Source organism: Prunus avium, chromosome 5 (assembly GCF_965620075.1).
Source record: "Prunus avium chromosome 5, drPruAviu1.hap1.1, whole genome shotgun sequence".
NCBI classification, from domain to species: Eukaryota; Viridiplantae; Streptophyta; class Magnoliopsida; order Rosales; family Rosaceae; genus Prunus; species Prunus avium.
The window spans coordinates 25,478,634-25,496,240 of NC_142288.1; the positions used below are offsets into that span (position 1 = coordinate 25,478,634).

Here is a 17,607-nt window from a genome sequence, read left to right on the forward strand (position 1 = left end):
TCATATTATTCTGTTTTGGACAGCTAGTGTTCCATAGAATTGTAAAACCCATCCGTAATCTTGTAATATCGTAATTTACAAGGATAAAGACATCTAGTACAATATTAAGGTAACTAGGGACATTAGGAAAGTAAATTGGGTCCTTATACGTGTAAACACAAATGTTTACATTATCAAGGTCTCGTATTACTCTGTTTAGGACAGTCATGTTCCATAAGATTGTAAAATTCACCCATAATCTTGTAATATCGTAATTTATAATTATAAAGATATGTAGTATAATATTAAGGTAAAGTGGAAAATTCAGAAGGTAAATTAGGTCCTTATACTTGTCAACACGGATGTTTACAATATTAAGGTCTCATATTACTCGGTTTTGGATAGTTATGTTCCAGAAGATTGTAAAACCTATCCTTAATCTTGTAATATCGTAATTTACAAAAAGAAGGAGATCTAGTACAATATTAAGGTAACTACTGATATTAGGAAAGTAAATTGGGTCCTTATACGTGTAAACACAAACGTTTCCTATATTAAGGTCTCGTTTTACTCGGTTTTGGACATTTATGTTCCATAAGATTGTAAAATGCATCCTTAATTGTGTAATATCGTAATTTACAAAGATAAAGATATGTAGTACAATATTAGGGTAAAAGGGAACATTCGGAAGGTAAATTGGGTCCTTATACTTGTAAACTCGGATGTTTACAATATTAAGGTCTCGTATTACTCTCTTTTGGACATTATGTTCCATAAGATTGTAAAATTCATAGTTAATCTTGTAATATCGTAATTTACAAAGATAAAGACATGTAGTACAATATTAGGGTAAAGGGGAACATTCGGAAGGTAAATTGGGTCCTTATACATGTAAACATGGATGTTTACAATATTAAGGTCTTGTATTACTCTGTTTTGGACATTTATGTTCCATAATAGTGTAAAATTCATACTCAATCTTGTAATATCGTAATTTACAAGGATAAAGACATGTAGTACAATATTATGGTAAAAGGGAACATTCGGAAGGTAAATTGGGTCCTTATACGTGTAAACACAAACGTTTCCTATATTAATGTCTCATTTTACTCAGTTTTGGACAGTTATGTTCCATAAGATTGTAAAATGCATCCTTAATCTTGTAATATCGTAATTTACAAAGATAAAGACATGTAGTACAATATTAGGGTAAAAGGGAACATTCGGAAGGTAAATTGGGTCCTTATACTTGTAAACTCGAATGTTTACAATACTAAAGTCTTGTATTACTCTTTTATGGATAGTTATGTTCCAGAAGATTGTAAAACCCATCATTAATATTGTAATATCGTAATTTACAAGAATAAAGACATCTAGTATAATATTAAGGTAAAGTGGAACATTTGAAAGTTAAATTGGGTCCTTATACTTGTAAACACGGATATTTACAATATTAAGGTCTCGTATTACTCTGTTTTGGACATTTATGTTCCATAAGAGTGTAAAATTCATACTCAATCTTTTAATATCGTAATTTACAAGGATAAAGACATGTAGTACAATATTAGGGAAAATGGGAACATTCGGAAGGTAAATTGGGTCCTTATACTTGTAAACACGGATGTTTACAATATTAAGGTCTCGTATTACTCTTTTTGGGATAGTTATGTTCCAGAAGATTGTAAAACCTATCCTTAATCTTGTAATATCGTAATTTACAAAGAGAAGGACATCTAGTACAATATTAAGGTAACTAGGGACATTAGGAAAGTAAATTGGGTCCTTATACGTGTAAACACAAATGTTTACAATATTAAGGTCTCGTATTACTCTGGTTTGGACATTTATGTTGCATAAGATTGTTAAATCCATCCAGTCAATTATAATATCGTAATTTACAAAGATAAGGACATCTAATACAAAGAAAAATGACCCCCAATACAAAGAAAAATGAACATCGGAGGAGTAAATTTAGTCATTATCCTTGTAAACAAGGTGGTGGTTACAACATTAAAGATTTGTATTATACTAAAATGGACATACTCGTTCCATTACATTGTAAAAGCAATCCTTAATCTCATAATACCATCATTTACAACAACAAGGAACTCTTGTATAAGAATAGGGTAAGTATGGACCTTAGTGGAATAAATTTGGTCCTTGCGCTTATAAACATGGGGGGTTTACAACATATAGGACTTTGTTTATATTGATATGGACACATGGATTCCATAAATGTATAAAATGGATCCTTATACCTGTAATAGCGTAATTTACAAAGGAAATGACCCCCAATACAATGTTAAGGTAAAACAGATTTATCTAAGCGTGAAATGCAACCGCACTTATCAATAATGGGAAAAGTGTATTTGCCCTAATGGATGTGGCATTTTGTGTGCTACCAGGACAGCTGGATTAAATAACCGTAGGGTAATAGTAAAAATCAGAAGAAAATGCTGTCAATAAATATCTTCTCCCTCTCTGTAGCATTTCCCCATCTTCTTCTCTCAGTAGCATTTTCATCTTCTTCTTTTGTGAAAATGCCATCATTCTTCAACAAGTTCATCTCTGCTAAAATCAAAATTAAATACGTAGCTTGTCCCAATCAACAAGTAGGCGTCATTGTTGCTAAAATAAATTCGGCTGATCTCAAAAAAATCGGTGTCAATGCCGTTGATAGCTCCGATGAGAATGGTGGTGTGGATAAAGAGAAGATTCTCTCCAAAGTAAACTCCAGCATCACTTTCTTAGGTTTTTTCAATTCAAAAGAGGGCTGAAGGAAACCTTGCTTGCAATGGCTAAAAATGAAGATGCCAAGTGGAAAAGATCCAAGGGATGTGGATTCACAGCAATGGAATAACGGACCCTTCAAGAGTGTAAAATACTATTAGAAAAGCGGGTTCAGCCAGACTTGAAAACTGATCTGGGACCAAGGCCACCTGCTCCACCAAACGTGCCTCGTGTTCCCGTAATCAAGAGCCACCGTGAAGGAGGCGAGGACAAAGAGGGTGCTATAAAACCCGAGAATGGTAATGGTTCTTGTAATGTTTGTGAGAACGGAGGTGCTGTGAAAGCCAACCGTGAAGGAGCTACCGATGGCGGCGGGGGTCATAATGGGAAGCATTCTGAAGGTGGCAGTAGGAAGGCAGATGGTGAAGTTGGTGGTGATAATAGAGGAAATGATGCTGGTGTGACAGAGGGAGGGGGAGAAGATGGAATTCTTGGGAAGCTTTTGGAGAAGCTCAATGAGGTATTTGGAGGTTAAGTGATAGGAAGATTTTTAGAAATGAAAAAAATTACAGAAAAAAAGGTTAGGAATAAGAGTTAGTGTAATTGGTCTTTTTCTCTTTGGTCGAACATGAGGAATAGTGTAATCAATGAGTCAGTTAGTCAGTCATGGAAATTTGTATTTTCCTTTCTTTTTATGGAGGAGAGACTATAATTACACTATGTTTTTGCTTTGAATGATTTAAATTGTTTTTCTTTTTTCTTTTGGCCTGAATCATTGGGTTTGCGGTTGAAGGTTGAAGCTGAAAAAATAAATAGACCCTCAGTAAATGCTGGTTTTGGACTCCTGTGCCCCTTTATGTTTTTATTGTTTATGCTTAAATTTTTTTGTGAGAATATAATATAACCAAGTTGAGCAAGAAAAAAAACTAAGACATAATGTACTTTATGCTGGTTAGTGAAATTTTTGCTGAAATGATGTTCAAACACGGGTTTGTGCATTGTAACCCACATGTTGCCAACTTGTTAGTTCGACCTCTGCCTATAGCCTTATAGAGGCAACTCGAGATATTGTTGTTAATAATTATACCAATCTTCTCCGTCTCCGAAGTCCCATTTTCTTTATCTTTGAAAATATTATCTTTTTTCCCGAAGTTCACCTATGCAAAATGACTTCAAAATGCAGCAAAAATCAAGTATATAGCTTGTCCCAATCTACAAGTCGGCATAACAATTGTTAAAATGAATCCGGTTGATCTCAAAAGGATCGGTGTCAATGTAGTGAGCGGCTCCAATGAGACCGATAAATAAAGGATTCTCCCTACATTTCATTCCAGCATCACTATCTTAGGGCTTTGCGGATCCTAGTTCAAGAGAGGACTCAAGAAACCATTGCTTGCTTTGTTGAAAACGAATATGTTAGGTGGAGCATACCCGAGGGAAGTCGATTCACATTAACTGACCGAGCGACCATTTAAGAGTGTAGAAGAATGTTAGGCGATCAGTTTTAGCCAACAAATGCCCACTTGAGCACCGAATTGGGAATAACGGCTCCATATTGCGGTCATTAAGAGTTGCTCGGGCGCCGGAGGTGAGTACAAAGAACATGCTAAGAAACCCGGAATGGGAGCTGAAATGGGGCCGTTGCACCTCCTCATGGTCGTGAGAATGGAGAAGTTTTGATATCCAGTCATGAAGGAAGTAACGGTGGCTGTGGTCATAATTGAAAGCCAACAACTGATCTGAAAACTAGTCCGGAAGGTGGCAATGGTCCTAATAATTGGAAGCCAGATGGTGGAGCAATACAACCCATCATAATTGTTGGTTATAATAGAGGAAACGGTGCTATTATTGGTGCGATGGAAGGGGCTGAAGAAAGTGGAAATCTCGAAAAGGTTTCGGAAAAGTTTTCCGAGATATTTGGAGGTTAAGTCACGGACGAATTTTAGAAATGAATAAAAAAAAGGTTAGGAAGAATACAGAGTTAGTGTAATCATTTTTCTTTTTGTCGAACTTGGATACATAGAGGATTCTCCCCACATTGAATTCCAGCATCACTGTACTAGGACTTTGCGGATCCTTGTTCAAGAAAGGACTCAATGAAACATTGCTTGCTATTGCTGAAAACGAAGATGTCTGGTGGAGCAGACTTGAGGGATGTCGATTCACATTAAATGACTGAGTGACTATTGGAGAGTGTATAAGAATGTTAGGCAAGCGGGTTCAGCCAACATATGCCGACTTGAGCACCAAATTGGGACTAACAACTCCACTAAATGTGTCGTATGAGCCACTCCGATCCCAGAGGTGAGGACAAAGAACAGGCCAAGAAACACGAGAATGGGAGCTCAAATGAGGTCGTCGCACCTCCAAATGGTCGGGAGATTGGAGGAGTTTTGAAAATCAACCGTGAAGGAACTTATGGTGGCCGTGGTAATAACATGAAACCAACAACTGATTTAAAAACCAATCCTGAAGGTGGCGGTGGTCATAATGGTAAAAATCACGAGATATGGATGGTTGACATTTGAGGGTGACATAAATAATTTAAAAACCCTTTTGTAAGAGTAAAAACCACGAGGTATTGCTGTTAATAATTATATCCATCTTCTCCGTCTTTGTAGTCCCATCTTCTTCCTCTTTGTAAATATTATCTTTTTTCCGGAAGTTCACCTCTGCAAAATGGTTTCAAAATGCAGCAAAAATCAAGTATGTAGGTTGTCCCAATATACAAGTCGGCATAATAATTGCTAAAATGAATCCGGTTGATCTCAAAAGGATCGGTGTCAATGTAGTGAGTGGCTCCAATGAGACCGATAGCTCTAGAGAGAACCATGTCAATGGTGGTATGGATAAATAAAGGATTCTTCTTACATTTAATTCCAGCATCACTGTCTTAGGACTTTGCGGATCCTTGTTCAAGAGAGGACTCAAGAAATCACTGCTTGCTTTGTTGAAAATGAATATGTCAGGTGGAGCAGACCCGAGGGAAGTCGATTCACATTAACTGACCGAGCGACCATTTAAGAGTGTAGAAGAATGTTAGGCGATCAATTTTAGCCAACAAATGCCCACTTGAGCACCGAACTGGGAATAACGGCTCCACTCAAGGTGTCGCATGTTGCAGTCATTAAGAGTTGCTCCGGCGCCGGAGGCGATTACAAAGAACATGCTAAGAAACCCAGGAAAGGGAGCTGAAATGGGGCCGTCGCACCCCTCATGGTCGTGAGAATGGAGAAGTTTTGGTACCCAACCATGAAGGAACTAACGGTGGCTGTGGTGATAATTGAAAACCAACAACTGATCCGAAAACCAATCCTGAATGTGACAGTAGTCCTAATAATTGGAAGCCAAATGGCGGAGCAATACAACCCATCATAGTTGTTGGTGATGATGGAGGAAACGGTGATGTTATTGGTGCGATGGGAGAGGCTGAAGAAAGTGGAATTCTCGTAAAGGTTTCGGAAAAGTTTTCCGAGATATTTGGAGGTTAAGTCACGGACGAATTTTAGAAATGAAAAAAAAAAAAAAAAGGTTAGGAAGAATACATAGTTAGTGTAACCATTTTTCTTTTTGTCGAACGTGGATACATAGAGGATTCTCCCCACATTGAATTTCAGCATCACTGTCCTAGGACTTTGCGAATTCTTGCTCAAGAAAGGACTTAAGGAAACATTGCTTGCTATTGCTGAAAGCGAAGATGTCTGGTGGAGCAGACCTGAGGGATGTCGATTCACATTAAATGACCGAGTGACTATTGGAGAGTGTATAAGAATGTTAGGCAAGTGGGTGCAGCCAACATATGCTGACTTGAGCACCGAATTGGGACTAACAGCTCCACTAAAGGTGCCACATGATCCGGTCATTAAGAGCCATTCCAATCCCAGAGGTGAGGACAAACAACATGCTAAGAATTACGGGAATGAGGGCTCAAATGAGGTCGTTGCACCTCCTAATGGTCGTGAGAATGAAGGAGTTTTGAAACCCAACCGTGAGGGAACTAACGGTGGCTGTGGTAATAACGGGAAACCAACAACTAATCTAAAAACCAATCATGAAGGTGGCTGTGAAGACCCATATTTTAAACGGACAAAAGAAGATATTTATCTTTTGGATAAACTTGAATAATCTTATCTTTTTAAGATATTTATCTTTTGGATAAACTTGAATGTTCTTATCCTTTTAATATTGAAGTTTATCTTATTCCTATAAACACTATAAATAGGAGCATAACCTTATAGTTTTAAAACTTGAGAAATTAAAAAAGAAATTGAGAGAGAGAGAGAGAGAGAGAGAGAGAGAGGTGATTCTTGGAGGAGATTTGGGCCTTAGCTTGTATTTTCTTAACTTGGAGCAATGCTTTGGAATCGAGGTAGGGATTTCTTGGGGTGCCTTTACGGGGATTGATTTAATTAAATTTCGTGATCTATATTATGCATGCTATTATTTTTTGAAATGCATAATTATATCATGTCATGGAAATTGGCTGGAATCCTTGGATTGATAAAGAAAGTTTGGAAAATAGGGTAATGGGAAGGATCTTTTGTGTAGTTGAGTCTAACTGTCGGCAGGTACCATGTCTCAGGGATCCCATATGTGCACATGGTTTTTATTGGGTGATTCGGGACTGGCGAAAGGGAGTTGAATTAGATGAGAGATAGAGGTTTATTTATTTATTGTAAAGTTGTAAGATTTTGGATATATTTTTATAAGAAAAGTTTATTTTAAGTTTAGGTTTTCTTTTTATTTTATTTTACTTTTTATTTTCTCACGCACTGGGCGTGAGGTTTCAACCTACCCACGGGTCCAGGGCATGACAGTGGCGGTGGTCATAATGGTAAAAATCACAAGATATGGACGGTTGACATTCGAGGGTGACATAAATAATTTGAAAGCCCTTTTGTAAGAGTAAAAACCACGAGATATTACTGTTAATAATTATACCCATCTTCTTCGTCTCTGTAGTATTCTCATCTTCTTCCTCTTTGAAAATATTATCTTTCTTCCAAAAGTTCACCTTTGTAAAATGGCTTCAAAATGCAGCAAAAATCAACGCCCTGAAAATCAAGTACATTGCTTGTTCTAATCAATAAGTCGATGTAATAATTGCTAAAATGAATCCAGTTGATCTCAAAAGGATCGGTGTCAATGTTGTGAGAAGCTCCAATGAGACCGATAGCTCCAGAGAGAACCATGTCAATGGTGTTATGGATAAATAAAGGATTCTCCATACTTTGAATTCCAACATCACTGTCTTAGGACTTTGCGGATCCTTGTTTAAGAGAGGACTCAAAGAAACACTGCTTGCTTTTGTTGAAAACGAAGATGTCAGGTGGAGCAAACCCGAGAGTTGTCGATTCACATTAAATGACCGAGTGACCATTCAAGAGTGTATAAGAATGTTAGGCGAGCGGGTTTAGCCAACAAATACCCACTTGAGCACCGAACTAGGAACAACGGCTCCACCAAAGGTGCCGCATGTCGCGGTCATCAAGAGTTGCTCCGGCGCCGGAGTCGAGGACAAATAACATGCTAAGGAACCCGAGAATGAGAGCTCAAATAAGGCCGTCGCACCTTCTTATGGTCGTGAGAATGAAGGAGTATTGAAACCCAGCCGTGAAGTAACTAACAGTGGTGGTGGTCATAATGGGAAGCCAACAGCTGATCTGAAAACCACTCTTGAAGGTGGTGGTGGTCCTAGTAATGGGATGCTAGATGGTGGAGCAACACAACCTAGCACAGTTGCTTGTGGTAAATGAGGAAACAGTGTTGGTATTGTTGCGACAGAAGAGGCTGGAGAAGGTGGAATTCTAGAGAAGATTCTAGAAGTGCTTTCTGAGATTTTTGGAGGTTAAGTCACTGAAGAATTTTAGAAATGAAAAAAAATATAGAAAAAAAAGGTGTGAAGAATACTGAGTTAGTGTAATCATTTTTTTTGTTGGGTCAAACATGGATAAATAGAGGATTCTCCCCACATTGAATTCTAGCATCATCGTCCTATGACGTTACGGATCCTTGTTCAAGAGATGACTCAATGAAACACTGCTTGCTTTTTTTGAAAACGAAGATGTTAGGTGGAGCAGACCCGAGGGATGTCAATTCACATTAAAAGACCGAGTGACCATTTAAGAGTGTATAATAATGTTAGGAGATGGGGTTCAGCCAGAAAATGCCGACTTGAACACCGAACTGGGACTAACGGATCCACCAAAGGTGCCGTCTGTTCCTATCATCAAGAGCCGCTTTGGCCCAATAGGCGAGGACAAAGAACATGCTAAGAAACTCGAGAATGGGAGCTCAAATGAGGTCGTCGCACCTTATAATGGTCATGAGAATAGAGGAGTTTTGAAACACAGCCATGAAGGAACTAACAATGGCCATGGTAATAATGGGAAACCAACAACTGATTTGAACACCAGTCCTAAAGGTGGCGATGGTCATAGTATTGGGAAGCCAGATGGCGGAGCAACACAACCCATCACAGTTGCTGGTGATGAAGGAAGAAATAGTGTTGGTGCCGGTGCGATGGAGGGGGCTAGATATGATGAAATTCTCGAGAAGGTTCTAGAAAAGCTTTCTGAGATATTTGGAGGTTAAGTCACGGAAAAATTTTAGAAATGAAAAAAAAATATAAAAAATGGGTAGGGAGAATGCAGAGTTTGTGTAATCGTTTTTTTTTGGTTTTGACAAACATGGATAAATATAGGATTCTCTCCACATTGAATTTCAGCATCACTGTCCTAGGACTTTGCGAATCCTTGTTTAAGAGAGGACTCAAGGAAACACTGCTTTCTATTGCTGAAAATCAAGATGTCAGGTGGAGCAGACTTGTGGGATGTCGATTCACATTATATGACCGAGTGACCACTCAAGAGTGTAGAATAATATTAGGCGAGCGAGTTCAGCCAACAAATGCCGACTTGACCACCGAACTGGGAACAAAGGCTCTACCAAAGGTGCCGCTTGTTCTGGTCATCAAGAGCAGCTCTGGCCCCCGGAGGCGAGGATACTAAACAGGCTAAGAAACCCAAAAATGGGAGATCAAATGGGTCGTCGCACCTCCTAATGGTCGTGAGAATGAAGGAGTTTTGAAACCCGGCCGTGAAGGAACTAACAGTGTCTGTAGTCATAATGGGAAGCCAACAGCTGATTTGAAAACCAGTCTTGAAGGTGGCAGTGGTCCTAGTAATGGGAAGCTAGATGGCGGAGCAACACAACCAAGCACAGTTGCTGGTGATGAAGGAGGAAACAGTGTTGGTACTTGTGCGACGGAGAGGGCTGGAGAAGATGGAATTCTCGAGAAGATTCTGGAAATGCTTTCTGAGGTATTTGGAGGTTAAGTCACGGAAGAATTTTAGAAATGAAAAAAAAAAAAAAAAAAAAGGTAGGAAGAATACAGAGTTTGTGTAATTGTTTTTTTTTTTTTGGGTCAAACATGGATAAATAGAGGATTCTCCCCACATTGAATACTAGCATCATTGTCTAGGACTTTGCGAATTCTTGTTCAAGAGAGGCCTCAAGAAAATACTGCTTTCTATTGCTGAAAACGAAGATGTCAGGTGGAGCAGACCCGAGGAATGTCAATTCACATTAAATGACCGAGTGACTATTTAAGAGTGTAGAATAATGTTAGGCGAGGGGGTTCAGCCAGCAAATGCCGACTTGAACACCGAACTAAGACCAACGGCTCCACCAAGGGTGTCGCCTATTCCAATCATCAAGAGCCGCTTTGGCCCCATATGCGAGGACAAAGAACAGGCTAAGAAACTCGTGAAGGGGAGCTCAAATGGGGCCGTCGCACCTCCTAATGGTTGTGAGAATGGAGGAGTTTTGAAACCCAGCCATGAAGGAACTAGCGGTGGCTGTGGTAATAACGGGAAACCAACAATTGATTTGAAAACCAGTCTTGAAGGTGGCGGTGGTCATAATGGGAAGCCAACAACTGATCTGAAAATAAGTCCTGAAGTTGGCAATGGTCTTAATGGGAAACCAGATGGCGGAACAACACAAGATTTGAAAACCACCAAATATCTCAAAAAGCTTTTCCAGAACCATCTCGAGAATTCCATCTTCTCCAGCTCCCTTATCGCACCAGTACCAGCATCGTTTCCTCATTAGATATGTCGCTAATAGAGAATCGAGCATTTAAAAGAGCGTAAACGGCATTTGTGGAGAATCCACATCCACAACTTCATGAAGGGTTAAAATACTGAATCATAATAACATAAACTTACTTCATCCTAGTACTTCCCTTGAGCAAGGCGTGGGTAAAGAGGTGCCTTCAAATTCACGAACCTTATAGCATTAGACACTGCCACCAGTTTTGGCTGCATTTTACAAAAACGTAGTTAGACTAGTATTTCCATACGCAACCAATGAAACTTTTTCCACACGCAACCAAGTAGCTGAAATTTTGATATAGTGATATTTAAATATTATAGGAGGAAAGCTGAAAGAGAAGGGATATGAACACACGCTAGACAGCCTGCCTGAGAATAACATGAACGAAAAAGGGAAGTGTAATCTGGCAAAAAAGTGTAGAGGAGTTTGTGTTTTTCTAAAACTTAATATGAAGAGTGGTGGGGTGTGTCTGTGTATAGATGTACTAGTATTAAGTTGGATGACATCTTGTCTTTTTACACATTAATAAAACTTAAAAGCTTAATTATTTAAGTATTGGGGTAAACTCTTTATACAATTTACTACCTTCTTAAGAGGTTGGGAGATTTATTGTAAACAGTCTCAATTGAAAAATTGAATTTGGAATTAAAATTGAAAAGATTGTAAATACACTACTCAAACTTGTCTTGTTTCTTCACACTTCCTTTACTCTTTTTTTTTTCCCCTCTTTTTTTTTATCTGCACAACAACACACTTTAACATAAACAAACAAATAACATCCAAAAGAATCGTTGATAAACAAATGCGAGCAGACAGTGAGCTATCTCATCTAAAAATTGTTGTATCCAAATCAGTAGAATTCTCGAATAAACACAATGAGCTATTTCAATTTCGTGTCATCAGTTGGTATTATAAATTGAGAGAGATAGAGAGAAATGACCAAGGCTTAATTGATCCAAGGGCCATGTAGCCCTCCTTTAGGTTTAGGCAAATCTTTTAACCACTTTGTAAAGCTATTTGCCGCATTATTGTATATGTCACTCTCCTACGTGTGACTCTTATACATTGCATGTTGGGGTTTTCATATGGTCATGCTTGATGCATTGTTGCTATTATTTGTCGCTCAACAATGGCTGATCTGGATTTATATTTTGAATGAAAATCTGATTCTCTCTTTTTTTAACTGCAGACAACGCTTTTTGATGGGAGTGATAGTTATCATAGTGAATATTTCCGCAAAGCCTTAATGGAAGATTGTGGTATTGAGATAGACGTTGGCGAGTCAAAGAAAGGTTCGACTTCTACTAGCAAGGTTCAAGAGTAGTTCAAGATCCACAACTAAAACTAGATCAAGTCTGGCACTTGTGAACAGTTTAAGAGAAAACAGACTTATTTTTGTGTAGTGGTTTCAGTCTCCAGATGATACTAAAGCGTTCTACTGTACTAGCTGAAATTTTCAGGCTGTGTCCTGTGTATATAATATCCCAACCCATCGTTTATATGGTTTGCATATGAAGTCTTGTTATTCTTTGTCTGGTGGTAGAAAATCTGAAGCCTATAGTATAGGCTTGCTTCAAATTTCCAATGAAATGGTTACGACTAACTACTAAAGAATCCATCAAAGAAAAAGAAACATACTTGTAATTCCCAACATAAATTTTTGTTGTTGTTTCTTCCCCTTGTCCTTTACATTTTCCGTAATTTTAAATTTTGAGTTATAGGAAATGAACAGCATTTAACAGGACCCCAACCTAATTCCTCACAAGATTGAGAAACTATATATTATATATGCTATATCTCCAAGCAACAAAAATGGGATTAGCCGTGGGCAACTCTGCTTCTCTCTCTGCTCGGCTCTTCTATACCAACTACTGTACAGATAACATTGTTCCACCTGAGCCATGTACCAGTTATAGACCTTCTTCTTCAAACATGCCTTCATCCGAAATTCTTGAAGATTCGGTGCCATTAACATGAGGCTGGTCCGACAAATCGACATTGGTTTCATTTAAGAAGCTGAAATCAAAGTCATCGTCGTCGTCATCGTCTTCTCCGCTTGAATCTTCATCGATTTCTCTTGGTTTTATTCCCTTAGCTTCTCTTTGCATTCGTTGCTTGATGCAATCGTCATATGACATTTCATACCAAACAGTGCTCTTTCCCACAATAGCTTTGTTATGAGCATCTGTCAGCCGCTCTTGCTTGCTCTTCTCTGAGTTCTTTGGTTCTCCCCAGTAGTCATACCGATACAGAGGGTTTGCCGGGTCATATTGATCCTTCCCAAAGTAACTGGATTCCACATACCTTCCTGGCTCTTCAAGTGGTAGACCAAGAGCTTTGCGGCTGCAGAGAAAATCATAACAGTTATTGCATACAGCTTCAGTGTGGGTGTGCATGTGTTAGTATGTGCATGGTTTGTGTGAGAGAAAACAAAAGTGATATTCAAAATCATAATAGGGCAGCCCAGAAGAGTGTTAATATGATGCAAAGTCACACGACATTGCAGGATTACCAGTCTAATTGCATTGATCATATTATGGAATCAAAACCATGGTAATGTGACTGACCCGCTTATCACAGGCGAGGCGACCATCGGTTCCTCTATGCTAAAGTTTGACTATGTAATTAAATACATTGGGACAATTCACTCCCCAATTTAGAATAAATAAAACAAGAAATTTCATGAGGGTCAAATCAGAAAAACACATTTGATATTGAATATCCACAATGGGGGAGTACCCAAAACCTAAATGATTGTAAATTTCTGACATAAAGTAAAAAAATATAGGAACACCGAAGGGCGATACCAGCTTATGTCTCTGATCAGAGCTTCTCTTTCCTCAAAGGATCTGCGCCAATGTAAAAAGTCATACTCATCCATTTCATCATTACGTCTCATATTAGTAACTTTGTATTCCTCTCCTCTCTCTTTTGCTTCCCTTCTTAGTCTGTTGCGTAGCTGCAGGAAAATAATAAAAACAAATCTCAAAAAGGGATAGCATTCTTTTCTCAGCTAAGATTATTATGGTCAGAGCAAATACATGCATCCCATGTACTCACAACATCTGAGGGTAATACATCGCTGGCTGCCCACAGCGTTTTAAACTTCAGAAAATATTATATATCAAACCTACAGAACCTCCATACATTTTTAAAACCATCAATGGCGACCAAACTATATAAACTGTTTGGGAGCCAGGCATTTATTTCATATTAAGTTAGAACAACAATAGCATATAAGAATCAATATTCAGAAAAATGCATTTCAATAAGTGGAAAATGGATGGAAGACACATAACATAAGTATCGGAAACAGATAGATTAAGTGTGACAGTGCATGACAATATTCATCAAAGAAAACACACAACAGTCCCATCTTCACATCAACCATCAAAGAAAAACTGAAAAGAAAAAAAAAAAACAAGACAAAAAGTATAGATAATATTCAATACAGTGCTTGAACAAAGATAATACAAGAATATAAATGTAACAGGCAGGGGAACAGCTGACCTCGCGCTCAGCAAAGGCAGCCTCCAAGTCAAGTTCTTTAACGCTGGTTTTCTGCAAACAAATATGAAGAACAGTAAGTAAATGCCATATCATAGATTCATCTAACAAGATACAATGTCACAGGAGAAATGCTCACCAGAATCACTTTTGGTATCAAGGTTTTCTTATAATAGGCTTTTGTATATTCAACACTATTTTCTTCATTGAACTCTTCAGTATCAGTCAACTCTGATAGTTTTTTGCCTTTGTATTTCTCGGGATTAGCCTCCAAATCATTCAAAATCATCTGTTCAGCAACATGTATCTGCCACAACTGCATCAAGGTAATAATGAAAGTCAAATGGCTATAATGGTCAAAGTGGAAAGTCAAATTAAATTGAAGGGCAAGACAAAGAAAGTATTTCCATGCACACAAAAAAAACACTTAAGGCAACATAACAACATTTCAGATACCAAAGATTTACCTTATCAACATAAGGGTGATTTGACAATAAAGGTTCCTCTACTGGTTTGTCTTTTGGATCCTTCCTGGGTACAGGAGGTCTTCCACAATCACGCTGAAAAGTGAAACAAGCCAGATCAAAAGCATAAGCATGTGCTGATATAAATACTAAGACCTAAATGCTCATAGAGTGCTGAACTGTAAGAAGATGACTGAAGGTAAGAAACTAAAGTTATAATCGATCCAGGAGAAAGGTAGAAAAAGTGAAATGTTAGAGGAAAAGCACACACCCGCAATTCATCTGGATTAGTATCCTCATCATGATGAAATATTGGCGAAAAGTCAAATCTGTTGAATCTGGAAGTGTCGATGGAAATTTAGATTTTAAGAAGCAAATAAGACTGAAGAGAATCTGAACCTTGAAGCATGCCAAAACAGAATTGGAAGGTGGAGGAAAGCTGTAAGTCTGTGAGTATAGAAAGACATACATCAAGTGGTCTATGTTAGGATAGACAAAACGCATTTCAATAGGAAACCGAAAACGGTATGGATCTCGCTTTGCCTGCAATTGAAAAATTTAGTAAGAAAAAACCCACAAGAAATGTAACAAAGCTCTATCAGCAGTAGTAAGTAGCAATTGTGCCATGAAAAATAGGATACGAAGTAAATAAATAATAGAAATAGAGAAACTGAAGCACAGAACTCACCAGAATTTCAACAATGACAGGCATACCAACTTTTATGTGATGACGGATCCAGTACCAATCATTATTTTTTATAGGGACCCACCTGACAGACATCAACACACATGAATCTAGCAGGAAAATTTGCATTGAAATACACAAGCCAGTTTTTAAATCCTTACTCTTGTAAAAACATTTTTTTTGTCTTTCCAATTTATTGTCACTGTATATTAGCTGAAAATGGAAGTGGAAGATAAGACTTCCAGCAATGAATATAGCACGTCCAGTTACAAAAACACTTCATTAACACTAAACAGGACAAGCATAAAAATGATAATTACCCATCATATACACCTCCAATGTCCACAAATGCTCCTTGATATAGATGTGTAGCTGTCACTTTTCCTTCACAAATCTGCATTAGCATTTTCCACTGTGTCATCAACCATTATATTACCAAAGACACACCACTTACAGTTCTTACTTTTAAGAATTCTGGACTAATGGATCTGATAATGAAAATGGTCTATACAACATATCATGTTACGTGTAAATGAAACATAATTATTCTGTAAGGATGATCATCTCAACATTCTTTGGGTGAGATTTAAAAGTTCACTTCCAGAAACGCTATAAATAAAGTAAATTACTTACCTGTCCGGGGTAATAAAATGGAAGTTCATACTGCACAGAAAAATGAAGACCAATGTCAACATGTTTGGGTAATTCAAGTAAAACCAAAATGGACGGGGAGGAGGAGCGGGAAACAAAACGAAAAATCACAAAGCCATCATACCATGCCCTCTTTGTAGTCCTTGCCTCTCTTCCTCCTACCCGGATGGTAATCTTGGTCATACTGTATGTCATTGAAGAAAAGAAGAAGCATAATTTATGGCCAAATTCAACTAATTACTAATTATCGAACTTAAAGAAATAATTCATTCCAATTAATATTTTTTTCACCAAGTTTCCAATTTTATACTCAAATGTGCTTGAGACTAACTTGAGCCAAGCAATTCAAAAACAAATAATGCAAATAGGTAACGAATTAACAACAACAAATAACCAAAAAACGCAATGAGATAAAAAGCTTTAATCTTTGCAGACCTTATACGACTCCTCTTCCAATCGATCCTTATTCGCAGCGACCCATTCCTTGTACTGCTTCAAGAACACCTTATATCTATCCAAACACAAATCATCAGTCTCCGTCGTCGCCTCTCTCTCCAATTCATCCAATCCAACCCTCACTGTCTGCAACTTATGCGCTTCTCTTATATACTCTAGCTCCTTCTTATCAACCTCCCAATCCCTCGGCGGCCAATCCCTCGGTGGCACGTGTCGGACGACCAGCGGGGCGGCCCAAACCGTCTTCAACGGCTCCGGTATGTTGCCTTTGATCTCGAACTGTTTGCGATAATAGTCGTCTTCGGTTAGGCCCATTTCCTCCATTTTCTTCTTGCGGTAACTCGGTCTGAGCATTTTGAAGGCTTCGATGGCCTCTGGGGATTGGAGAGCGACTTCTTCGCCTTCGTTCAAGCTTTTTCGCGCGAAATCGGCCTCGGGCGTGAGGACCTCCTCCCATGGGGCCCACCCGCGCTCGACCCAGTTGCGCTTTCGGGCTTCGTCTTCGGTTTCTTTGTCTTTTGGGCCGAAGTTCTCGAGGAAGGTCTCGTCGACTGGGAACTCGTCTGAGCTGAAGGCCTTGGGTTTGGAGAAGCTAAGGGGACGCCATTGGAGGTGGTGGTGGAGCTGCTTGGGGTGGGGTTTGGGGTTAGGGTTTAAGGTTTTAGGGAAGGTGAAGAATTGGTGAGGGGTTTGGAGGACTTGCATTGCTGTGAGAGTGACTGAGGAGGGAGTGCATGTGAGAGTCGAAGCTCAGAGTGAAAGACTGTTCTTTTGGATTTGTTGAGTGGATAAAGTTTTTTCTTTTTTCTTTTTTCTATTATTTAATATATATTTTTTATTTTTCTTTGTCTTAATTTATTTATTTTTAAATAGTTTTTATAAAAAAAATCTCATTATGCTATTTTTTCAGTTGACAATCTATTTTTATATCACAGCTTTAATAGAACTTCTATTAAAGCTGTGATATAAAAATAGATTGGCGCTTACATCGGCTAATCGTTTTAGATATCGATGCAA

The 17,607-nt window shown here is 38.4% G+C and overlaps 1 protein-coding gene across 1 annotated transcript; it reads right to left on the reverse strand.

Moving 5' to 3' along the window:
• Positions 1-12,447: 12,447 nt before the first annotated feature.
• PDE312 (Nucleic acid-binding, OB-fold-like protein) lies at positions 12,448-17,366 on the reverse strand. The gene is made up of 12 exons (XM_021952755.2): positions 16,570-17,366; positions 16,259-16,318; positions 16,117-16,146; positions 15,804-15,877; positions 15,487-15,568; positions 15,268-15,341; positions 15,070-15,136; positions 14,802-14,894; positions 14,474-14,650; positions 14,338-14,388; positions 13,635-13,786; positions 12,448-13,170 (listed from the first exon to the last, which is right to left on the reverse strand). The coding sequence occupies exons 1-12, from the start codon at positions 17,293-17,295 to the stop codon at positions 12,738-12,740; spliced, it is 2,019 nt and encodes a 672-aa protein (XP_021808447.2). The 5' UTR covers positions 17,296-17,366; the 3' UTR covers positions 12,448-12,737.
• Positions 17,367-17,607: the final 241 nt, after the last annotated feature.

Excerpts from the sequence above, each read along its gene's own strand:
- PDE312 (XM_021952755.2), bottom strand. The coding sequence starts at position 17,295 with ATGCAAGTCCTCCAAACCCCTCACCAATTCTTCACCTTCCCTAAAACC. Across the intron at positions 16,319-16,569 it reads TGGAAGAGGAGTCGTATAAG|TATGACCAAGATTACCATCC; the intron begins GTCTGCAAAGAT and ends AATGACATACAG. Across the intron at positions 14,389-14,473 it reads TGATACCAAAAGTGATTCTG|AAAACCAGCGTTAAAGAACT; the intron begins GTGAGCATTTCT and ends ATTTGTTTGCAG.